Source organism: Plecotus auritus, assembly GCF_963455305.1.
Source record: "Plecotus auritus genome assembly, chromosome: 4".
Lineage (NCBI taxonomy): Eukaryota > Metazoa > Chordata > Mammalia > Chiroptera > Vespertilionidae > Plecotus > Plecotus auritus.
Genome location: NC_137775.1, coordinates 170573589 through 170600442, shown reverse-complemented (window position 1 = coordinate 170600442; position 26854 = coordinate 170573589). Strand labels below are relative to the sequence as shown.

The window sequence follows — 26854 nt, the reverse complement described above, 5'->3', positions numbered from 1 at the left end:
CAACTGAGTAGAGCTAGCAGTAACACTCAGCCATTTCTGTTCAGCCAGCTGACTAGAGTTCCAGTAGGCTGAGTCCAGCTTACGCTGGCATGAAATCTACCCTTATCAGAAAGTGACAGGAAGAAGCCTTGTCCATGGTGAGGTTACTGGGATAAGCCCTAGAAAGCTGATGAAATGTTGCTGACCATTGGATGCATGAATTGATTTTTTTAACAAGCTCAAAGTGAAATGAAAGTAGATTAACTACAGTCACTAAGAATTTCTTCCATTCGAAATAGATTGAACATGTTTTTAAATGAGGGAAACCAAAAGTATTGGTTATAAAGCACCATGGAGCTTGCCGTGATTTATATTATAGGAGACTTAAGAACATTCTTTGGTAGAAAATATATCTAATAATCCACAGTGAAATCTGGATGCGGTCTGTAGGATTTGAAGTTGTTAACAAAGACAACCTGGATAATGAGCCTGTATGATGACATAGCATGAGATAAACCAGCAGAAAGTTCTGGAGGATCAATGGAAAGATGGATGGAGCGAAAGATGATTGAGCTGTGAATGGATAGACAGAAGGATGAACAAAGAGCTCATGTTTTCCCATGCTCTGCAACAAATTAAGGAGAATAAAAATAGTCTCTATCACTAAATGAAGTAAAAATTCTTTATAATCTTTGTAGTCTTTTATCTACCATTTCCACAAACTAGCCTACTTTAGTCAAAGCTATTTTGAAAAAAATAATAATATAGGCTATTCTTACGGTTCTATTTCCCTGTTATTTCAGAAAGTAAATACCAGAGTACGCCGAAGGCTAGTGCTGCACCTTTCCTATCCGTCACTTTTGAAATTGCAGGTAGGTGCGAATATTTTACATGACATCTCAATCAGAAATATGTACCAGAGATTCTCTACAAATTCTCTGACACAGTGGGTAGAAAATATAGTGGTTTATTTCCATGTTGCTAGAACTATATCAAAGCTGTCCCATAAAATAGAAATGATTTAATGTTTCTTTGATTATCTATAGCATCATTATATGGATGCAAATTATAGAAAAACAAAAATATTTAAAAATTTACTTATGTAAAACTATCACTAGGACCCCACAATTATAAAAACAGATATGTAAAGTTTGGTTGTGGACACTTTGTTGAGATAAATTAATGAAGGTATGACTATTTTTCATAATTTATCATATTTTTAAGCACAGTATTTTGTGCTCTACTAACGTCAATATGGTAAACTAAAAAGAAACTAAATCACACAATGGCTACATTTTAGAAAGAACCTACACTGAGGCAGGGAGATGTCAAAAGCACTATAATATAGACGATCCCTGAATGAACCAGATACTTCTCGGAAATTAGATCTCTGGATATTTTGTGGGAGAAAAGGGCTGTTACACTATAAAGTTTCTCTGGATCAGTAGAGTACAAAATAGAAAGAGAGATGCCAGGAGGTTTCAGCCACTGGGATAGAAGCTAATAAAAATGTACCTGCTGGGAATTAGATTAGCTGGTCAGTCATCTACCCTAGACGTCAGTTGGAATTTTTAATAGAGGAAGAACTTACTAATGAGATACCAGGAAATATTCAACCAAAAAGATACAAAAGAAAAATCTGATGAAGCAGCTTGGACATCATGTAAACATGAAAACAGTACTTATACTACCTTTGATTTGGTCAACATTTAGTAAACATTTGTTATTTGATATGTTTGTTCTCTCATTTGTAAAATATTTCAGTTTAATTAGTCTGAAGATTATCTCTTGAACATATCAAACACACTTTCTTTAAACTTTTTCTATTTCAACAAGAGTTTATATTTACACCAGCCTGTTCTTTACCCCTGAATAAATATTTATTCACACTTCTGAGTTGGAATAGAGGAAACATGATTTAGTTGTTAAATCAAATGACGAGGGTCAAAATTCATGCACTTTATTTCAGGTTGGCCACTCATTTCAGAGAACGTATATTTTATCTATATTCTCTCTTCTAATAATACAGATAGCTTTAACATCAATTGAATTTTCATCCTAAGGCTACTTTCAGAAGCACACTAGACAATCAGAAGACCTGGTTTTTATTTCTGCGTGGCCCTGTGCCCTTATCCACACTACTTAACTTTTATTTGCCTGAAAAGGCCTACTTAATGACTCTGCAATACGGCTGGAAATGGAACAGCAGAATAACTGAACATCATCCTATATAGAACACCTAGACATGCAGACTACAGTATTGTTTTAAATGCTTTTAAGAGCAGAACTGATGTCTTGAAACTAAATGATGCACCAAAACAAGCCAGGAAAAGTGAACTAATGCTTTCTGTGGTCATCCTTGGGTAGGGATGGTACAGGAAGAGGGATACACATTAAGGAAACTTGGGGGGAGTGAAGCCTAAAAGGGTCATGACATAAAAGTCTTAGCCAGAGAAAGAGAGTACAAGCAGACATATTGCATTATGCCATCCACCTCAAAGGGTTGTAGCATCAACGAGTGAGCAGAGGAATTTAATTTACCTCTGGAGAGAAATGATCAGAAGCAGGTCAGCTTCAGCCTCAGGTTGGGGCAAAATCAAATCTCTCTTAAGAATTCCCATATAGGCCTGTACCCATACTAGTTTAAGTTTCAAATTTATGGTACTTCCATGAGTCCAAAGACCACTGAGAAATTAACATAACAAATGGTGTCAGGCAAATGGTACCACTGGGTGCCTGAGATAAGCAAAAACAAAAATTCTGAAGAGGGAATCCCTTAACCCAAGCCACAGGATTTCCCCAGATAAACTGCACCATTAAAAATTGCAGACTACACAAGGAAAGATAATCCATGGTAAACAGGATTTAAAATGCCCAACAAAGAGTAAGGCTAGACTCAAGGCTGGGAATATTAGAGTTAGCAGATAGAGATCGAAGAATGCATATGCTAAAACTTATTAAAGATGTAAAGGAAAAAATTTAAATATTAGATGTAATGAGTCAGAATGAAAAAAGAACAGATTATAAAAGAAATAAGTTCTAGAACTAAAGAGTACTTTTGCTGGAAATACAGTAAATGGAGAGATTAGAGAAATTAAGCTAAACAGTTATTAGTTAACTGAAGATAAATGCAAGGAAATTGATTCAGAATTCAACACTGAAAAAAGAAGTTGAAAATATATGTGAAGAAAACAGTCATGCAGAATTAAATAAGAAGATTCAGAATGAGAGAATCAAGGGAAAAGATGAATTTTCTGAACTGATGAAAGACAGGACTGTGCAGAGCCAAGAAGAACAGTTTCCAAGCAGGAGAATACTATATGCACATTTAGGCACAATGTAGTGAAATTTCAGCTCATAAAATGCAAGAACATATTAAAAAGAATTAGAAGTTAAAAATTAACTGCAAAGGAATTAGCAAATTAAGAGTGAAATTTTCAACAGCTGCAAAGAAAGCAAAATAATAAAAATGATGTATTAAAGGTACTGAGAAGAAAATAACTTTCAACTTAAATTATTTATCCAGCTCCCTATTATTATAAATTGTGGGCAAAATTAACACACAAGTAGAAGGATTTACCTCATTGAACCCTCGCTGAACTGCTAAACAATAATGTTTAGGAAGAAGGAAATTGAACCCAGAAAGAGAAGAATTCAAGATGTGCAAAGAATTTGGAAAACACCTGGGTAATCTATATAACTATAGGTCTGTATGAAGCAGTGCTGATACGTTTCATGAAGTGCTGATACGTTTCATGACTAAACACTAAACAATTAGTTAATGAGCAGCATTAACATATGACAGGAGGGAGTGGTAAGAAGTATATTTGGGAAAGGGTAGAGATACTAAAAATACATATAATTAAGTCATTATGCATGTTAAGTATTTAAAAATAATTATGTAATCAATAATTATTAATATATAATTATATAATCATAAGAGCATAATCAGTTATTAATAATTAAATTTTATGTACTTCATAATCTAACAGAGGAAATAAAAGGGACTCAATAAAATTCAATTGATTCAATAAGAGGTACTGAATAAGAGAAAAAAACTTTTTTATTACAGAAAATCATTTTTAAAAATCATTGCTACATCTATGAAACCAGCCAGCTGTATTGTTAGTATTTACAGTGATCAAAGAATTTGCATCACTCAGTCTGAACATTCCCCACCGCTGGCAAGTACATAACACGCTAACAGACCACACACATTGCATTTTCCAGGCAGAGCCCTCTTCACATACAATGTACCAATGAAGATTTTATTTTCTCAAGGAAATAATGTGAGATTGACTGAAGTTGTATATGTACACAATGCTAAAACTATTTGGAAGATTGAATGGTTAGAGTGGTTAAATGGCATCTGATAGAAAATTTTCTTGAACGATAAAAAATGACCAAACTTTTCTTCAGTATATTTAGAGCAAAGGTTAATCTCCACAAGCATAGCACATAATAAAAATTATATTTCCAAATTGGTATTGTTCAATGAAGCATGAAAATGATTGCAAACTTAAAGATGAAGGAGAAAATTCTGAAACATCTGAAAATTCATGAGTATTTCAAACCTATCTCCCTTTCTATTATTCTATTTTTTTTTCCAGTTTGCTAAAGGGAAAGATGAATGACATTGGCATTATTACCTAGCCAAAGGTAATAAAGACAAAGGAATTGTTACCTAGAGAAGATAATAAAATTCATTATGTGTGTTGATGTCTTGGACAAAGTCATACATGATGTGTTGATAAAATATCTGAGTGACATTAAACTAATAAGGATAACACATTGGATAATAATCTTATGACACAAAAAGATATTAATAGGCTAAAAACAGTGGAATTTCTCCCACAATGTGAAGTCTAATGCAATACTTACAAATACCTACATGTGGCCCCAGTGCCCACTCTGAAAGAAAGTCATAGTAACAGTGATGAGGATGATATGGTGATGGTGATAATATTGATGGCATTTATAAGGCACTGTGTTAATTACTTGGTTGCTGTGAAAATTAAATGCTTCATGTGGGGAACAACCAGTTGGAATCAATGACTTCCTCTTAAACTCACTCTGTGTCTGTAATCACAAGTGTTCCTCTCCTGCACATCACTCACAATCTGATGAACGAAGTGCTGCAGACTTGGATATCTCCTTGGTATTCCTTCACTAAGTCAATAAATATTCATTGAACAACCGTTAGGTTGCAGCACTAATTTAGATGGTGCAGGTAGAATGTTTAAGAAAGCAGACTTGACCCCTGTCCTCTGGGAGCAGCTTGTATTTATGGCTTTGTTACTGGGGGTTCAGGACTAACCCTTCCCAAGGCGGATATGGAGAGACTTCCCCAGACATCCCAGTTTGGGGCTCTTCTGTGAAGCCCTGGAAGCACACTATAAACCACGGTTCATCCTTAGTAAAGAACCCGCACCCTTACTCAGTGGGCGAATTATTTTTCTGGAAAGCACATACCCTCCAAATGCAGTGTAAGAATCACCTGGATGATTTAAGGAAATGCAAAACTTCCTGGATGTTATCCATGGAGATTGTGATGCTGTAGTTCTGGAATGGGTACAGGAATCTCCGTCCTTCTTATAAGCACCATTGGGATCGCAATCAGGAGTTGATTTTACTGTAAGGCTCATGGGAGTCCTCTTCAAAGGCTCTTTGCAAAGCTTTGGGAGAGACTGGGATAGGGACAGGGAAGTCCATGTTTTCTGAGCCCAAGGCAATTTAGGGGCCCCTTATTGTTAAAAAAAAAAAAAAAACCACAAAAATCCACACACACAATCCAAACAAAAATCACTAGGATCTCTGCCAGGGTCTCCAAAGGAGCCTGTGCATGTGAAATATTCTGAACCTTACGCTTCAAGGGGGCATCTCAATAAATCTGTCCCAAATTCTAACATAGATTTTGGGCTCTTTTAAAGCCAAAGACAATCCCTACTTTAAGAAGAAAAGCAGAAGCACAGACATTTCTGACCTGAAAAGGCCTGTTCCCCACAGTTCTGGAGGTAAGACAGTGGAAAACAGGGTGCCTGGGAGAAGTCGCTATATGTCTTCGGAGTGATTAGCAATGTCAGTTCTAATATCGGTTTTATTTATACTCACTGAGCCCTGCTTTCAGGTTCCAGAGCTGCGAGTCTTTAGAAAGCCATTACACCTTGCTAGCCATTAAGCTAGGAAATTGGAGAGGAAGAACACCTAACAATCACAGATACTGTTTCATCTGACTTCATACCTGTAACGCAAGACAGAAAGAAGCCATAGCTGTTGGTTAACGACCTTCCATTAATGAAAGAAGAATGGGGGATAAAATGTCACAAAACCTGACACCGTTGAGTGACTGTAGCATGTGTGATTTTTGTAACCCTTAAGCACTGATTTCATCGAGTCGGTTATGGATGAGTGATGGCACCAGGAGGGATTCTGAAATGAGCACTCAGGGATGCGCAGTGGTGAATGAATAGCATTTTTTCCACGGCACACTCCTGCTATCTAAGAATGTAAAAGAAATGGTTTGTGGCTGCCTCTTCCCTGCCTTGCTGATGATTGCTCAACAGGGAGTAGCTACTCTCACCAGTGTTAACAGAGGAGTACAAACTACATTGTGGAACTCATTAATATTTATTCCTTCTAAAAGCAATGGGCAATAAAAGGGAAATAAACCAGGGAGAATAGCAATGGGAAAGGAAGCTATGACAGCGGATTTGTCTTGGAAAGGTTCCGCCATTTGCACACAAAAAATACACTAAAAATTCAAGGATCCATGTTATTACTAGTATATTATTAGTCTGGAATCCACTCAAAATGCTTGTTATTGGGTGAACTAATCTGTGAAAAAAATATGTCCATTAAACACAATTCAAGAGTTCAAAGTAGCCACCCATATTCTAGTATTATATGCATTTAGTGTACCTCCTCACTATGTCACATTTTCAATAATAAACAAAGCTGTACAGTATCGGAGCCTGTGCTGTATCTATCTAAGGACACAAACCTTCTCTAACCAAAGGATCACCTCTGTTCAACAGAGACCAATGACATCGCTGGTCCTTTTCTTCTGCTGCTCCTCCACTTTCTGCTTTGAAATGCTTCCAGCATTATCTCAGCTCTCCACATATCTCTGCCTGTTTCAAATAATCCTTTTTACACTGTGAGACCTCAATAATCTTTCTTCATCCAAAGCCTATAACCTTCTTACACTATATTACACAGTTTACCATGGGATTACATATAGTTCTATTCTTTTACAAGTACCTCATGAATATTCAGACCGACTCCCCAGGATTTTAAGCTTCCGAGGAGGACATAGCATTTTCCCCTCCTGAACTTTATTATTATCCTTCATTCGTAGCATAGGGCTGGGTACATTTGCTAACGTGTCATTTAGAAGTATCTTTAAGAAAGACAGAGAAAGCCCTTCAATATGAGGATGTTGACTTCCTAGACATCTAATTTATAGTATTTCCTTTTGGATTAATCTATCTGCCTCACTAACTTCATTTTTTCCTCCTGTGCTTTTCTTTCCTCTGCAAAGGCTTAATGAGATAACATATATAAAACATCTTCGCACAAGGCCTTGCACTTAATATATGCCAAATGAACGGTAATTGCTTTTGTTTACTTTTCTGATTAAATTGAGAAAAAGGGAAGAATTTGTAAAATAATAGTTTACTCCAAATCTTCTGCACATTGGAAAGACATAATTGTATGCTGGCCTTGCTAGCTGAGAAACAATGGAGGATGTATAATTCATGGAGTCTCTTTACAATGTCCCAAAATCCTACCGTGTGCTTGCATTATATCTGAAATTGCTCCTTCTTTGGAAAAGGCAGACTTTCTCTGCATTACTCCAGAGTAGGAAGAAACAGAACTAATTTTACCTCTGTATTTATGGGAGACAGAACCATTTCAGCTTCCCTTACTTTGTGATGCTGAATCCATGAGAAGTCTAAGTAGCATCTATTGCCAAAGGATTCTTGCAACAGCCCTGGGATTGTTCAGTTGCTCTAAAAAAGAATACTTTCACCATTGCTCAGCCTGAGAATGCCACACTGGTCCATCTGCCCCTTACATCACACAGGACTTCTGGGCATCTAAAACCACATTGGTTAGGCAGCATTATGCCTTGGAGACCTTCGCTCTTTTTTACAAAGCAATATTAATGAATAGATGCAGAGAAAAGAATTGTTAGAAAAGAGTCTTTTTTATGTTTGTTTGTTTTTAACAGTTTCTCCTCTAGGTCTGGTTAGGAAGAGTTGGATCTATTAAGTTCATACTCCGTTGGGAATCCCAGAAGTCCTTTGAGAATAAAAAGCCATGTTCTTCACTAAGAAAGCTGTCAATCCATTTCTCACTGTCTTCCAAAAACCCATAGCAAGTGGGTAAAAGCAAAGAAACTAACATGTTGCGATAGGTTGTGTTTTCTCGTTAATACATGACTAAATGGATAATAAGAGAATAATTTTCCCAGACATACTGAGACAATAAATATCAGAGGACAGACTCAAAGCCAGTGTTTTGACTCCAAAGTCTATTCTATCCAGTCATACCACTACTGCTCTGTGAATTTTCTTCAGAGTAAATAACTGAGTGGATGTCTGCAACTTTATAAAAATCACTGGAAGTGCATTATATCCAATTACCTTATGATATGCTGTTGCAAAAATAAATGAAAATGGCATAGAGATCTACCTCTTATAACAGAAAATGGAAGGAAATTAAGCATAGTTTAAGAGCTTTTTAGAATTCAACTCAAGTTCATTCCCTGAGATAGTTCTTAAAGTCAAAGTGGAGTCTTGTCCATGGTTATTTGAACCAGTCTGATGTTGAATCATATGAAATTCATATTTTTGTAGGTCAAGAGCTGTTGATTAGAGGCAATTTCATATGGTTCAACTGAATAGGGACAGCAACTGTGTTGTATCAAGTCACCTGGTATTAACTACACTCCACCCGAGGCTTTTCACTGTCAGAATCAAGCCCGCACTACTGGCTATGAATTAATTGTAGTCACTGTTTCCATGTGAACAATATGCACTTGTGGTGTATGTTGTGTGCTTTCTAGAGGGAAGTTATTGTCTTCTATAAAATATGTAGATTTCCCCTTACTACATACATTTTATGGAATGATAACTCATATCTGATGGTTTGAGAGTGACTTGAATTCATTAAGCAGTTTTGACTCTATGTGCCCTTAGAAAATAAATCTGCATTCAGTGGTGTGATTTTTAATACTTACCTATGTCCCACTTTGATTTATGGAAATGCATACGATAAAGGGAAATACAGTGATTTTAAGGATAAATGGATGAGGAATATGGGGCAAAGAAAAAATGCTAGTAGAATGAGAACACCAACCCAATAATGAATATAATAAAGGTAATGTACAAAATGTGTGTCATAAAAGCCTTTGAATTTCTTGATATAGGACCACAAGTTTTGACTCAAATAGCCAATGCAAAGAAGCACTCTTCATTAATTATGAAATTCACACTATCCATTAGATAGGAGAAACCAGTTGTAAAGGAAAAGCAAAACAATTTCTGGGTTTAGGGTCAGAAAGAAAATTCACAAGTAGTCCTTCATAGAGAGGAAACTGTAACTATGCTGAATTACAATCTCATTCACCTCTTTACAATAAATACCACAATGAATTGTATAAGGAAACTTTTGCTTTTAGCAGTTTTCTTCAATGTAGGCCACTAGCATAAACATGAAAATGTAACTCAGGAAAAGCTTGTGGGGGTTAATATGATCCAGTACAGGTTTATAGGTCTCTGCTAAGCGTGATGACCCGCGGATAGAGTTTGGAATATCTAAATGAATGGATGTACAGCTTTGCCCTCAGGCACCTCTCCTCAGAGCTTTGATGGATCCTGGGAGGCAGAGTTCCCTTACATCCCCTGACACAAGGACCTGGAGTACTGCTATTTTGGTTTCTATTTAGTTGCAGTTAAATGCAAAGACACATTTTCCAGCCATCATCTAGGTGAGGATAGGATTAGCATCCTTAAAAGAAAATCGAAAGGCTTGACAAAGATATAAACTTGAATAAAATACTATCCCACTTGGAACCGGGAGATGAGTCCAGGCCTAACTAGATGCAGGGCAGAGAAAAGGCTTAGGCACAGATACAGGGAAATCAAAGGCCCGTGCATCCTTCCATAGCTCACAGCCCATAGCAAAAATCTGAAACAGATGCAAGCGATAACCAGCTTCAACTAAATGTCATCCCTTAGAAGAAGCAATTTAATTTTCTGGTATCTTCTTCAAGATAAAATGACTTTCAAGTCTAAATCTATGGAACTAATTGAGTTAGTTAACTTGAAGTAACAATGATAATAATGAGGAGCATTAGGAAGATGATACATAGACAGTACATGTGAGACACTTTTATGTTTCTTTGCTTATTAGACCCTTACTACAAGCCTATGGAGTAAGTACTATTATTATTTAGTATTGAGGTACAGAGAAGTTAAATAATTTTATGAAAGCATATAGCTAATAAATATCATAACCAGAATTGTGAATCAGAAAGTCTAGCTCCTCAGCCTGTGCCCTTAATCATAGATGAGGGTTATTAACTGTAAGCCAGTTTGATGTTGAGGAAATGCTGTCTCCTTTCTAAGTGGTTTTAGAATATGTGCTCTTCTTGTAAATAATAAATACATCTCAGGACCAATGGTCTGTTAATATTATCCCCATTGAATGACAACAAAACTATACATGTATGATGATGCTCATGCTTCTTTTTTATACCTCAGAAAATCTTGTATTCATTTATTTGTTCAGCCAGTGTTTACTGAGAGCCTTCTATTCTAGGTGCTCTTCTAAATGTTGAAAATAGAGAAGTGAACAACACAGACAAGATCCCTGCTATCACAGAGTTTATGCTTTAATGGAGAGAGACAGAGTATAAGAAAAGAGATAAATAAACAAGAAATTATCAGACAGCAATAAGTTCTATGCAGAGAATTGAAATAGGATGAAATGAGAGAGAATGACTGGGAAATTATATTATTTGGATCACCAGGGTATTTGTTTGGCTTCCCACATTTATATACCTAGCCTAAACATTTCCCCTGAGGAACAAACTCCTATATTAATCTTCTATTTGACATCTTACCAGTCAGGTATGCTTGTTTCCCCTCCACACACTCTTGTAATGGCAGAATAAATGAAAGTTTTAAAACAACATCACAGTACATATATCCAAATTGATAAGCTCCATGATTTGTTGAATAGATGTGTTCAAATAAATCCCTTAGAGCTACTCAGGTGGGGGAATCTAACAGAATAGGCAACACATAAGTGTTCAGTAAATATTTATTGAGTAAGTGATGACCCCCAAGGGTTGATACAAATGATTACTATCTAATTGTTATTCTGGCAAATTTTTTTCCTCTGGTTGGCAGAGAGATGCAAGTTCTAAGATATGCATATTTAGAAATGTATCACAAAACCTGGTAAGTTCATACTTTAAATAAACAGAAAAGCAAACGTATTGTTAGGCTTCTGCTTCCAGCCATAATTGAGTAACTGGAACATTCTCAATAAGAATAATTATGAAGTGGGGAACAATATGCAAAACAACTGTTTTTAGGCATTAAGCAACAAGCTGCAAAAAACTGATTATCACTGTGAAGTGATCAATCATTTCCGTTTTCTACTGGAGGCTCTTTACAAACACAGAGCTGGAGAAGTGGAGGCAAACCCAGCATCAGGACTTTCTGAACTAAGGAGTCAGAAGTCTAAGTTCCAGGCTGCTGAAGTGGCTGGAAATTTCAGGGCAGGGTGCATGCAAGGGGATCTGCACTGGGAGGGGTGGGATGGAGTCCAGGAGCCTCGGTGGGGATACACCATGGGGCCTTGGCCCAGGGCTGAGCTGCACAGGTGCAGACTGAGACTCTGTGAAGTCTAGCGGAGATCCTGTGCTGCAAGGCTGTGCTGAAAGGTGGCGGTATAGGTAGGGCAATGCTGGGAGATGTCAGAAGAGTTCTGGCCCTTCCTGTGGTTCTTAGGAGTAAGAACCACAATGTCACAGCCAAGGTTAAACCTGAACCAGACAAGCCCTAATCCAAATGAAACCAAACCTGAAAAGATCAAAACAACTGCCAGCAATTTAACTGTTTGACAGAAAGAAAAAAAAAAACACCTTTAGAAAGTAAAATGGCCTCATCCAGATTCTCTACAACATATATCACTCACAATGTCCAGTATATGATAAAAAGGTACTCCACATGCAAAGTAGCAGAATGAAGAGACCAATTAGAAGGAAAAAGCATTCAGTAAAAATATACCTTGATATACCTTGAGAGGACCCAGATATTAGAATGAGTAGACAAAGACTTTAAGAAGCCATTATACATATGTTGAAAAACTTAAAAGATTGTCTAGGGGAGTAAACAGATGGGAGTATGAGGAGAAAAACAAACATTATAAGAATCTGGAATTTCAAGAATGTAAAAAATCTGCAATAAAAATTCACCCAGTGGACTTTTGGAGATTGCAAAAGACAGATCTCAATAGAAATCATTGGATGTGAGTAAAGAAAAAGAGTTATTGATCTCAAAGATAAATCAATAGATATTATCATATCTGAAGAACAGTGAGAAAGATGATTAAGTGAAGAGAGTCTAAGTGACTGGTGAAGTAATATTCAGGTGTCTATGTATTAATAATATTACAGTAGAGAAGAGAGTTATCTGACAGAAAATATATTTGAAGAAATAATGGTCAAATTATTTCTTTCTCAAATTTGTTGAAAAAGAAGCTATCAAATTTCAGATCTAAGAAGCTCAACAAGCAGAATAAGAGCTAATACAACAAAAATATATTATACTCAAATTGCTAACCACTAAAGATAAAAAGAAAATTCTTAAAGCTGCCAGAGGAAAAAAACCATGGTGTGTACACATGAATAAAAATAACAAATGAGGGTTGAAATCTCATTAGAAACAATGAAGACCATAAAACAATGAAACAGTGTGTTTGCTGAAAAAAGCTGTCGGATTTCTACATCCAGCAAATATATTCTTCAACACAGGATGGCACATTGACATCTACATAAACGTGAAAGCTGAGGAAATTCATTATTCAACAGTTAAGAGTGTAGACTGTGGAGATGGAGTCCTGTGATCTTGAGCAGATTATTTAACTTCTCTGTGAATCTGTTAACGTCTCTGGAAAATAGGGATAATAAAACTTATAAACATTTTAAATGAGAGAATCCATACACTGAACTTACAACCATGCCAGACATATACTAAGTCTGCAATAATTCTGAGTAGGGCCCATGTTTTAGAATAAATTCTCCTGTAACAAGAAGTATGTAATTCAGCAGTAGTGCTGTGAGAAGATGCTCCCACAACGATAGCTTAGACCTTGGAAAAAGAGAAAATCCTCCAGGCCCCAGTTGTCTACCTTCTCCCAAATTTCCTTTCTGGGGGAGTCTGTGGAGCCCCCTCCATTTCCTCAGCTCCAGAGAGCTCTGTCCAGTGGAACCAAAACCTTTAGTCTTGAAGAAAGACCAGCTTCCCTTCTCATATTTGTGGCTTTTCAGATCTATTTAGTGCCATCTGGCCTAATGTCAGTCTTTATAAATGAATGTGGCCTCCAGATTGAAATGCAACTGAGCCCATTGCGAAACTTCCCCTGACCTGAGGAAGGGCTGAAAAAGCCGTAGCCAAGAGGGCTCCTCGATGACTCTATCAATAACGGAGACAACTCATCTTGACATAAGAACACAAGAACCAAGCAAAATCCATAGAGCCCAGATCCCTAGTTTTGGATTCACTTCTAAGTATCCTCTTAAGAGTTCTTCACGGGCTGTGGGCCACCTGGTCCCTCATCAAGGTGAAGCCAGAGGCTTAAAGCCCATCCCCCGGCCCCTTGCCTGTAGCTCCTCCTTGCTTGGGTTGTAATGCTGACATTTTTTCCCTTCACCTTCAGTAATTCTTTGTGTCAGTCTTAATGGATTTTAAAACCTGTAGCTCTACATTAAACTTTGAATGATGTGTAATATTAAAGCACAAGTTCATTCCATTTTTAAAAAACACTAAGAGAAGCTTTAGGGTTAAACAGAAGGTCAGCAAAGTGCAAAGGGAAGACCCCGCTCCATGTGCACTGCTGTAGATTCTCACTTTCTGCAGTCCAGAGGGGAAAAAACCTGAAAATATATGAGAACAGGGAACTTAATAATAATACGAGTGATTAGGAGTCGAGTTTTTAAATTGAAAAAAAAGATTTGGAGAAAAAGTAATGAGGCAATAAATATGATACTTAAAATGCCATTAAAATGAAAATGAAAAAGATAATAAAAAGGTAAGATTTTGAATGATTACAATAGGCTAGAAGTTGACATAGACATAAATATAAAAGATATAAAGCTGAGATTAAAAAGCTAAAATCTGTGAGATAAAATGTAAGGGGTTCAATAACAATTAATAAAAATTCAACTTAAAATGTAATTAAAGCCTTTTGGCAAGTTTATCCTCTGTTTATTTAAGATCAGGAAAAGGGACTCTGCACGTATATAAATAGAAATTTTGATAAAAGAATGGAAAATTTTAGAAAAAACAACAAAGTCTTACACTGGAGATATTTATCTCTGTTTCCAAATAATGCATGTTCAGACCATGATAGTGGTAGCAGCTAGCTACAGAGAAACTTGAGTGAGTGCATATTTAGCTCAGATTAATTTTTCTAGAAGACGAACAGGAAAAAGTTGATAAAATATGCCAGTGAATATGGTCGCACACCAGACTATGCTTAAGTCGTTATTCACAAATTATTTCTTTCTTCAGTATTCCCTCAAGTTTGATGTTATAGACTGAGTGGTGTGATCCTTCCCCTGCCTCTCCCAAATCAATATGCTGATGCCCTAATCCTCAGTGTGACGTATTTTGGAGATAGAGTTTAAAAAGATAGTGGAGGTAAAGGAGGTCAGGCCCTAATCCAATATGACTGGTTTCTTTATAAGAAGAGAAGAGACACAGTAGATGTGCAAGAACAGAGAAAAGGCCACGTAAGGACACAGTGAGAAGGCAGCCAGAGAGACCTCAGAGAAACCAACCCTGCTGACACCTTGGTCTTAGACTTCCAGCCTCTAGAACTGTGAGAAAATATATTTCTGTTGTTGAAGCCACCCAGTCTGTGGTCCTTCGTTATGGCAGTCGTAGCACACTAATACATGTAGTCATCAGAATAGTTATATTTGGAGTAGGGTTCTCTGCCATTATATTGTGGAAAAAAATACAGGTTCCAAACCACTTATTTTAATTGAGAATATCTATTAATGCTCTTTTCCTAATTAGGGACATTGTCAATGGGAATTTGAGTCAATAATGGAGTGTTGCTGGAAGATTTCTGTGTGTGTTGTACATAGACTATTCTACAACACATCCTGTTCTTATTTAAAGAAAGAAAGAAAACTCCATTATTTGCAGTGTTGCAACAGATGGTGCAGCCAGGTAGTAGGGGAGTGACGTCCCCATCAAGCTGTTGATACAGTTTGTGGAATTTAAACCCTGACAATGATTGGCATTGCTACAAAGATGTATATTTTGAAATCCCACCTATTTTTAAATGTTCTTATCTTACATGATCAGGGTCAGCAAGAGAAGTTGTTTGGCATGTTTGTTCCTATAAATACTTAAACGGATAGCACAGTTCTGTTATTCATGTCAAGACCTGGGGATTGTTGTTTTCAGGGCAATGTGGCATTGTGAGCGTAGGCATATAGACCTCTCTCTGTAATTCCCTACAATGACCAACAGAAGGTACAAATAGGGAAGCCCACATCAGTTCTGGAAACAAGGAGAGAGCGCATCCACAGGGTAGACGCTTAGAAGAGTTTCTATTCGCTAAAATGATATTGACATAAGAATGAAGGGAAGGGGGCACTGAGGCAAAGGAACAACGCTGTGAGGTTGAGCATAATTTCTGGGAGAAATAGGAAGGGATTCTGACAGGACTCTCCCTGGCACCCAAACTCAAGCCAAATAAAGGCTGAAGACAAGGCCCCTATCTGGGTGCCCTCCTGACTCTGCTAACAGATGGCAGACCAGCTGCATGGTGGGCCGAGTTTTTTATAGGGAGGAAATGGCTTCCTTTGAGTCCGTATTGTTTGCAAGTGCTAGCATTAGTATTCGTGGGCTAGTTCCTTTCCCCCACCAGTCTCCTCAGCACCTGTAACTGAGAAGTTAAAACTACACACACACACACACACACACACACACTAGTAGAGGCCCGGTGCACGAAATTCATGCCCTCAGGGTGTGTGTGGGGGGGGGTCCCTCAGCCTGGTCTTCTCACTGTCCGGGAGCTGTCAGTTGGACATCCTTAGCACTGCTGTGGAGGTGGGAAAGGCTCCTGCCACCACCGCTGCACCTGCCAGCCATGAGCCCATCTTCTGGCTGAGCGGCACTCCCCCTTGGGAGCGCACTGACCACCAGGGGACAGTTCCTGCGTGGAGCGTCTGCCCCCTGGTGGTCAGTGCACATCATAGCGACCGGTCATTCCACTGTTTGGTCGATTTGCATATTAGCCTTTCATTATATAGGATATATAGAAGAGGAATGCTCTCTTTCGGATTTAATCTGGACCTAAAGAAATATTTGGGAAGAACCTCATCTGAAATTATAACATGTATCTGGTATAACTTCCACTTGACTACTAGTATAAACCAAAATACAGCAAACCTAGGCTTCTTATAACGAAAAGACTAACCAGAAAAATCAAGAGGCCTGTGTAAAAATACCATAATCCCAAACACAGGGATCATTGAAACAGCTTAGCTCTGAAATAGTCTAATGTAAGAAGAAGAAAGAAAACATTAAAAGCTGGTTTGTGACCTCAGTCAAATGTTTTGATTTGTGACCTCAGCACAATTCAGAAGGTTATGCAGGCAGCAAGCACAAAGAGGAGGAAGCAAGCTGACATCAAGCAGGACGGCCTGGGATGACTGGCCAGGCTATCAATTCACAAACTGCACGGAAGCAGTGATGAGTCTGTTGAGTACTAAAGACATTAATTATGATGCAGAAAATGAACTCCAGGACTGTGCATGTGTGCTTCCAAAATAAAGTGTATAATGTCTTGAGTTAAAAGAAGAAAAGATTAATCAAAAACAATAGCTCGATAATGAGTTAATCATAGCCAGAAAGGACTGGCAGTGAGTTTTGAAGCACATTAAATACTGAAAGCTAATTCTCAATCATTGTTTTAAATATGGTTATAAAATTGATTAAAGAATATGTGTATTATCTTGAAAACAATACCCTGTAGAAAGAACATGATGGCTTTTATGTTCCCATTAACTATAACAGCCTGAGAAAGACAAGAGAAAAGAAATTTCTGGGAATAAATTTGAGTACAAGAGCATCTTCAGAAAATTTCAAGTAATTACTGATACATGTAGAATTTAATTAATTTTCAAAATAAAGGCTTTTATTATGGGCTTGACATCAATTCCTGGGAATGAATGTATAGCTCCTCTACCTGATATGTAAGAGGGGCATTGTGTAAACCATCAAATAAAAGCTTGGAATTAAAATGGATTTGTTTAAAAATACCTTAAAAGCTACCACACAATTATAATAATTAAGGTATAAAAAAACAAACAAAAAAAATCACCATTGCCATCGCCATTGGTCCCGTAGTATCCTTTGGCATGTAATCCTAACACCAGAGCAGGGCTTTGAATAGTGTAGGCATTTAGTGTTTATTTTAACAGACTGAACAATAGGAGTGCAAAGCATTTTTAAGTGATTTTACTTTAGATTTTTGGAATATCTTTGTTATCAGGCACCTTGGGCCTAATGATAACATTTGCTCAATACCTACACAGAAAGTAAGATTTAAATCCAAGGGAATTTTCTTGTAATTGTGAGTTAGCAATCAAATAAGTTTGTTCAATGAAAAAAAAATACTATTTTAAGAAAAAGGTAGATTTTCAGGTAAGACAGTGGAAGTGAATATATTATCAGGAGGTTTTGAGTGCCTAAAATGCTCAGCTGTTTTGCTAAATGGATGAATAAATTATTAAACATATTGCATTTCTCGCAACCTTTGAACCCTAATATATCTTTTGCATGAGTACAGAAAAGGCCTTTCATTTTATAAATAGATCTGAAGTAGACTGGGTAGGACATCTCGGTTTAAGCAATTCTGAAAATGTAAATGTATATTTTCATGAAAAAAATAGTTAAATTACACATGGTATATTTTGTAGGTGCTAGAACAAAAATTATTTCACTTACAAATTTGATATTAAAAGTAGATGAGAATCTAAACTGTTTCTTATTAAAATACTGAGTATTTATTTTCCAGATGAATATCACATTCAGTTACTGCTGCAACCGATCCCCTGCCCCCCCTCAACACACACACACACACACACACACACACACACACACACACAACAATAACCAAATACTGTCTTAAAATTTATTACATGTTCTAATTAAGCCACCCATTGTATGATAGAGAAGAGACTTGGGGTAAGGCATGAGGGAAGAATATGGCTTTTATTGATTGTCCTGTCATAGTATAGTAGAGTGGATAACAGCATGGTTTCTGAAGTCAAATCCCAACTGCCACTAATTAGCTGTGTGACCTTGGGCAAGTTACTTGATCTCTCTGGGCTTCAGTTTTCTCATCTTTAAATTTGGGATTACAATTGTACCTACTTCATGGGATTGCTGTGAGGATTAAAAGAATTGGGGCAGAACCTCCCACTTTGATTGGACAGCTAACTCATGATATCTGGTAGAATGAAAATGTATTTTCAGTTTTTAACTGGAACACAAAAGTCAGAATAATTTTCACTGATAGGCCAGCAGGGTCAATGTTGAATTATCTTGATAGCCTCATTCTCTTATGTTAATGTGGCATACACTATATTAATAACCCCCATTAATTATATTTAACTCATTCTCACCTATATCAAATGTATTTGCATGTGTGTGTGTGCATCTGTTCGTTTACATAGACATTACATATTATTGACACCCCCTCACATGTCCTTCCAAGATCACATGGAGTAGTAGTTAGTCTGAGGTATAGTTGAAGTTTATGGAGCCAAACTGTGTAGATGTGAATCCAAAATCTTTAATCTCCTCACTGTGTGACTTGGGGGAAGTTACTTAACCTCTACATACTTAGTTTTTTCAATTTGGGGGTAATTATCCCTCCCCATCAAATGGGGATAATTGAATACCTACCCCAAAAGATTTTGTAAGAATTAAATGAATTAATCTACGTTAAGTACTTAGAACACCACAACATTGCCCAGCACAGTAAAAACCAATAAGCAGTTGTTAGTAATAAATCATAGCCTACTCTGTCCACAAGTGGAATTACTATTCTAAATTTTATGTTTAACATTCCCTGCTTTTCTTTGTGTTTGACTTGTTCTTCCTCTTCAGCCAGAGACCTCCAGGAACACGTCGTAGTTGGACTAGTTGGGTTTATTCCTCCTTGTAGGGAAGGGTAGTGCACAGCACAGGCATCTTGGGTGTCTCAGTGGCTGTGCCCTAAAGGACTTCTTATAGGACTTGGGCTTTGGTTGTGAATTTTCAGGAAGGTTCAAGTAAGTGCACTTTGCCCTAAGGCAGGAAGGATGATTCTGTGACCAGGCGTCTTCATACTCCTTATTTGGAAGGAAGGCAAATGAGAGGAGGACCGAAGCTGCAGCTGGTAAAGAAGCAGAACCCATTCCTGTTAGCTGGGAGAGGGGACTGTGTGGCAGTGTTTGTGCTTCTCACTGTTACCTTGTTTTGACTTAGACAAATGGTGAAGTAGTCTTTTTTGTCTCCATCATAGCACAGAGTGACCTTGTCTGATTTCCTGTCTGAAAATGTTTATGTCCAACAGGAGAAAGGCAGCCATAGCTCTGAGGGCCAGGTCCACTGCTGAAAGCACAGGGCCCCGCTGACACTCGGGCACAGTTGTGGCCACTCTCCTCATTCCCAGACTTATGTATTCATTCCAAAGCAGAATGATCCTGCTTGATTGTTAAAACTGTATATCAATGGTATACTTTAGTATATATTATTCTCTGACCTCCTTCATTCTTCGATATATTTGTGGGTTTTACCATATTGAGGATTGTGCTCAAGCTCATTTATTTCCACCTCTGTATAACATTACATCCTACTGACATCCATAGTTTAATACCCATTCCCTTTTTGTTGGACACGAGTTGTTTCTAGATATTTGCATTTGTAAACAATATTTCAGTGATAGTCCATGTAAATAGTTCCCGAGGTAAATGTCTGATAGTTTTTGCAGATTATATACCTGGGACTATGCACATCTCAACCATTCAAGATAATTCCAATTTTTTAAAATAATGTTTAAAATAACTTAGGTTTTCACCAGTAGTGTTTTTCACATCTTCTCCTGTACTTGGTATTATCAAATTTTTAAATTGTTGACTAACTAGTGGATTTAATACTAGTGTCATTTTAAATTTGATTTTTTTTTCATTTAGTCTGATCATCTCTGGCTTTTAGTGGTTAAAGTTAGTCTTTTGCCTTCATTTCTCCCATCTTATTTTATTCCCTTTGTTTCACTTTTTCTGGTTTTTTTTTTGTTCCTCCTTTCTTCCCTTACTTTGACTTTATTGCAAAAGTTTTGTTGTTATTATACTGTTTCCCAGGGTTCAGAAGTTACACATCCTTATCCTATTCATATAAAGGGATTACTTTACAATGTTAAGGTCCAGACCCAAATGAATACTAAATGAGAAATAAAATACAAGACTACATAATATGTAGGTTGGTGAAGGGTAATCAGAGGTCAAATAGCCTTTTATCATTAAAATTCTCATTTTCTGTCTGAAAAATGCCTTCCTTTGCCCCGATAATTAAAGAATTCTGGATATGCAATTCGCCCACCAGGCCATTAAAACTGAAGTTCTGTGACCTGATCAGTAATGACCCAGCAAGAGGCAAGCTTTAGGACTCCACTACCATTCTGAATTCATGCTGTGAATGTGGGGAAGACGTTGAGGATTTTTCTTTCCTATGATTCCTGTTAAATAATTAAAAGATTTCATTTAAAAAATAACATATACATCCTGCCAGAGTAGCTCTATTTGTTAGAGCATTGTCAAAATACACATATGTATGAACGCAGAAATATGTGGAATAGCAAGTCAATATTTCTCTCTCTTCCTTTCTCTCTAAAATTAATCAATAAATAAATTTTTTAAAAGACAAGAATGGCCACCATCTTTGGAAAATATCGCATACTATAGTATACATTATATAGTGTATCCTATCTAATAAAAGAGTAATATGCAAATTAACCATCACTCTGTCATGCCCACAAGCCACGCCCACCAGTCAATCAGGAGCGAATATGCAAATAAACCCAACCAAGATGGCTATGGCCACAGAGAGCAGGAGGGAGGCTTGGGTTTCCCCCGGTGATGGAGGAAGCCAAGCTTTCTGCACACCCTGGCCGGCCCAGGCCTCCGCTTAAGGCTACAAAGTTTCAATGATAGAAGATACATAAATCCAAACAGAAATGGCGGCAGCCATGGATCTGGAAAGAGCAGGAGGCTAGGGTTGCCCGCGGCGATGGAGGAAGCCAAGCTTTCCGCACACCCTGGCTGGCCCAGGCCTCCGCTTAAGGCTACAAAGTTTCAATGATAGAAGATACATAAATCCAAAAAAATGGCTGCCGCCACGGAGCAAGCAGAAGGCTTGGCTCCGCTCCAGGCTACAAAGTTTCAATTATAGAAGATAAATAAACCCCATATACCAGGGCCTCCGCTTGGGTTGCCAGGGGGCGTGGCCGGCCTGCAAACCACCACAGGCCCCTCGCCCAGGCCGCCCCATGCCCCAAGGGAACCCCCACCCTGATCCGGGACACCCTTCAGGGCAAACCAGCTGGCCCCCATCTGTGCACCAGGCCTCTATCCTATCTAATAAAAGAGTAATATGCAGATTGACCATCACTCCAACACACAAGATGGCTGCCCCCATGTGGTCAAAGATCCTGCCCCCGTGTGGACACAAGATGGCCACCACAAGATGGCCTGCAAGGGAGGACAGTTGGGAGGGACCAGGCCTGCAAGGGAGGTCAGTTAGGGGTGACCAGGCCTGGAGGGGAGGGCAGTTGGTGGGGCGGGACCCAGGCCTGCAGGGGAGAGCAGTTGGGGGGGACCAGGCCTGCAGGGGAGGGCAGTTAGGGGTGACCAGGCCTGCAGGGGAGGGCAGTTAGGGGCAAACAGGCTGGCAGGGAGCAGTTAGGCATCAATCAGGCTGGCAGGGGAGTGGTTAGGCGGTGATCAGGCTGGCAGGCAAAAGCAGTTAGGGGCAATCAGGAAGGTAGGCTGGCGAGCAGTTGGGAGCCAGCAGTCCTGGATTGTGAGAGGGATGTCCGACTGCCCATTTAGGCCCAATCCCACTGGGATCAGGTTTAAACGGGGAGTCTGACATCCCTCGAGGGGTCCCAGATTGGAGAGGGTGCAGGCTGGGCTGAGGGAAACCCCCCTCCCCTGTGCACGAATTTCATGCACTGGGCCTCTAGTATATATATACAGTGGTATACTATACTATAGCATCATAGAGAGTAGTTTTAAAGCCCTAAAAAATAATAATAATATATAGATTTCTGCTACCAGGAAGATAGCAGATATATGATTTTTCCTAATTCTCATGCTTGAAACAGAAAAACTCTTGCACATTATATAGTAAAGTAGTGTCCCAGTGCACGAAATTCAGGGTGGGGGGGCCTGTCCCTCAGCCTGGCCTGCACCCTCTCCAATCTGGAATCCCTCTCACAATCCAGAACCACTGGCTCCTAAGCACTCACCTGCCTGCCTGATGCCCCTAACTGCTCTCCTGCCTGCTGGTGTCAATATTCTGGTTATGATATTGTGCAATATATTTTTAAGATCTTAACATTGGGAGAAATTGAGTAAAGGGTATATAGAATCTCTGTGAAGTTATAATTTCATGTGAATCTACAATTATGTAAAAAACAAAATGTTCAAAATTTAAAATAATACATTAGCTGTTCTTAGGGGTTATACATGATATATTTTCAGAACGCCTCATTGGCCTCATTGCTGTAAAGAAGTCTTACGTTTGCTTCCTATAATGATTTTTTTTTTCCATTTGTAATGCTCCAAACATAAAAGTACAAACATATTTTGGATCTGCAAAAAATGCACGTCTTATTTTTTTTTGTTTGTTTTGCCAATTTTAGAAAGTTCAAACATTCTTTTGTAACCCCATGAAGCATGCAAAGTAAATATAATTGAGTACCCTTTAAATCCAATGAGAACAATAACATTTCTCCTTTATTTTAAAGAGATCAACAATAAGACTTTTAAAAAAATCGAACATATTTTTTTAGAGCCTGTATTGGTTGAACAATTTCTTAGGTAGTACAATTATAATGAATAATGAATAGGCTATTCTAGAAAATTCAAATCTTAGTTTTTGAGAGTATATGATCAACAATAACACTATATTATGTAATACAGAACTACAGGAATTTTAACCCACAAATTAAACTGGAATTCAGTAAGGTCTCCAGGGCCTGTCCTTTACCTCATTCATTGAATCACACTTATTCAAAATAATCCGTAGGCAATTGCAAAAAATGTAATTGACTTATAGTTTTTGAGGAGCTCAGCTAGTATCTGTGATTTACATTAATCAATATGTACCCTATTTACAAGAAAAACCTATAATGAAATCACCAAAGGAATAGAATCATACAGAAATATGTACTCTCTTCCTGTGTTTCTTTGATTGATGAAATAACTTTTATATATATTCTATAAAGACATCTATAAAACGGAGGTTCTTTTTCAAGAACTGTATTATCTCAGTGTTGACTTGAGTAGTTTAGCAGCTGAGAAGATCTCAAGAGTATTTTGCTTTAAGCAATACTTCCTCAAGCCTTTATTCAACACATTTCTCTCATAATAGCTCAAGAAGATTCCTGTGACTGATTATTCTATGTGATTCATTCAAAATACACTAAAAGCTAACATTACGCACATAATGAAAATGGCCAGGAATTAGAAACACAATATTTTAACCTGTTCCCTTGATAAAACCTCCTTTCCCTCCTAAAGTTTTCAACCTTATATATAAAATAAATTTCTTCAGGCTCTAACAGTCCTCGCAGTTCCAGGCAGAAAGGACTCCCCACTATAATAATAATGATTTTCAAAACAATATAATGTTTAAAATTACTTTTAGTCAACAGAAAAAGAAAATGGAGACATAGACACAATTATCATTTAAAGATAATCCAGCAGTTTTTCTACCACGAGAGGCACACCGGTGTGCCACAAGAATTTTTAAAACATGCAATACCTGATTGTTTAGTCAAGGACACTGACCTCTTTTCCCTTAGATTGTAAAAAAAAAAAAAAAAAAAAAAAAAAAGCCAGTACAATAGCTGTCCAGTGTGAATGAATCAAAATTACCTATTTTTTGTCAGATTGGCAGAAGGGGTGGTAATGTAAGAGCCTTCAGGTAGCACTGATGAGTGAGTGTCTATGTGAGTGCAGGAAGCTGAGTGAGGAGAAAGTACCCACAGGTGCGTTAGAGTTTGAACTACAAGCTGATCTAGTTAGTACTTTTATTTAAAAATTAGGACAATGTAGCTTAAATTATTTTAATTTCTGTGAGCTTCTACGTACATGCAATTCCATGCAGTTGGAGTTGAATAGTTCTTTACATAAAGAGAATGAGAATTATCTAAGACCTTTTTTTTATAATCTGTCCTTGGTGCCACAGGTATGGGCGTTCTAAATTATCAGACAGAAACAGGAACTTAAGCTTTGATGAAAGGAAATGGTGTCCAAGACATTTACTTCTTAAAATGTTTACAACAAAGTAACTACAGCTATATAGAATACAATATACACCTAAACTTGATTCTTTCCTGCTGTATAGGTAGCAGATATCTTTGTTTACATTAACTGTCAATTGCATTGGCTGTACATAATAGCCAAACTGCACACATCAACAGAGAAGAGAAGCAAAGGCAAGCAGTACTCATCCATAGTTTATTGGCCAAGTTATGAACAAGCACAGACAATTAGCTTCCTTAGCAGTTCTGAGATTTGAGTCGCATAGGCAGATGATGTTTTCAGTAAAAGTTCTGTAAAGTATCTGGTGATTCATGTGGCCGGAGGTCGAGTGAGATGCCCCATTTGGTGGCATGAACTCTTCCTTCATCACATCCACCAGTTACTTCTCTGGGACTGGAAGGAAAGGGAGCCTGCTCCACCAGAAGCCACCATATATATGTTTCCATATGTAGCAAAGCTGCAGTCTCCCTCCTATTAATTCAGTCCTCTGCAGTAGACGCCGCTTTCTTAGACTCTAACTGCAGAATTTTAGGGACTAAATTGACCTTAAGGATTATTTTACTGCCTAGGAAAGGTAGACCCCGCATGATCAGTGGCATGACTAATTAGTGGTAAAGCTGGTGAACAAACAATCTGCAAGACTTCTGGCCCCTCCCCTTGGACTACACCATCCTGCTGCTTTCCATTCCTTCCCCTTTTATTCTCAGGACGTAGTTGAGAAGCATTGGAATAATGTCTTGCTGGCACTTCTTGAAGCCTTTTCCTTCTCCACACATGCAGAGTAATCAGGCTGTTGAGCATAGCAACTTGTCTAGTTCTTAAGGAATCTCTGTATTTTTCTCTAAACAGCCTCCAAACCGGTGGAGTTGAAATTATGCACTGGCCCTGTTCCTAACACCACACAGCTGTGCCACATCCCTTGTCCCATTGAATGTGAGGTTTCACCTTGGACAGCTTGGGGACCTTGTACTTATGAAAACTGTAATGACCAGCAAGGCAAAAAAGGTATGTAATATTAACATGACGTACTTGGAATTCTCATCAATTGAGTCAAAGCATGAATTATTTAAAAAGGCTACTCTGTTTTTCTGGTAATTATTCATTTGTGATATTTTCCAGAATGGCTAAAGAGTATTGATTGCAAAAGATGAATAAACCTAGTCTGCTGTTGGTACCAGAAGATTAAAATCGAAGTAGGCTAGATACTTGGTAATTTAGACAACAGATGGAGAATGTCTAAGGCAATTTTGCACAGTGGTTATAATTAGTTGCGGGGTCAGGCTGACCTGGATTGGAAACCCTACTCAGTCTTATATTGTTTAGATAAGTTAATCAACTTATCTAAATCTTTGTCCCTTTATCTTTGAGGGAGATGTAATAATATCTACCACCCAAGTTTTCTCTAAAGATTCAATGAGATAATAATCAGAAAGCTCTCAATTCAGTGCCTGACCCATAGCTAGTACCCAGGAAACAGAACTCATTACTCTGAGGATAAAAACAAAATGCTGTTGATTTTATGATGCAAATGATATATCTAGGAAGAGATGAATAAATGCAGTGGTTTGTCATGTGGTAAGCATGGTGAGATAATTTTAACATGATCCGGTAATTAAAAATCATTTCCCCATTTTCTTTCAAAGGATAGTGTCCTAGCGATTCTAAGATGTTCACATGGCAACAGACATTAATTTTGTTGTACATTGTCAGGAAAGCAACACTTAGGTGCTACTAAGGCACAGAGCAGGAATTTAGCTACTCATTAGAGCCCAGATGGTTTATATCCCTAATTCCAATTTCCAGGGAGTTCAAAATCAACTAAGTCTCAAAGAGACAATTTCCTGGGACTTACCAGAAGTTCCTTTTTCAGATTTAATCATGTCATAGTATTGAAGAATTTGAAGTAATAGCACTTTTGTCTGGTCATGAATATTTCTGAATAGCTTGATATTTCATTGTTTCTTTGAATATTTTATAACTGCAGACTTTCTAAGTCAAGCAAAATCAATCTAGACCTCT

General features: G+C 37.8%; 1 protein-coding gene across 2 annotated transcripts in view; it reads left to right on the top strand.

Moving 5' to 3' along the window:
* The window catches only part of THSD7A (thrombospondin type 1 domain containing 7A), a 313292-nt gene that overhangs the window by 162264 nt on the left and 124174 nt on the right, over nucleotides 1-26854 (top strand). The window contains exons 5-6 of one of the 2 annotated variants that reach the window (XM_080663643.1): nucleotides 783-851; nucleotides 25685-25840. In XM_080663643.1, coding sequence (XP_080519769.1) covers nucleotides 783-851; nucleotides 25685-25840 — 225 coding nt within the window. The remainder of the gene's footprint in view (nucleotides 1-782; nucleotides 852-25684; nucleotides 25841-26854) is intronic. The other variant, XM_080663644.1, reaches the window with a different exon arrangement.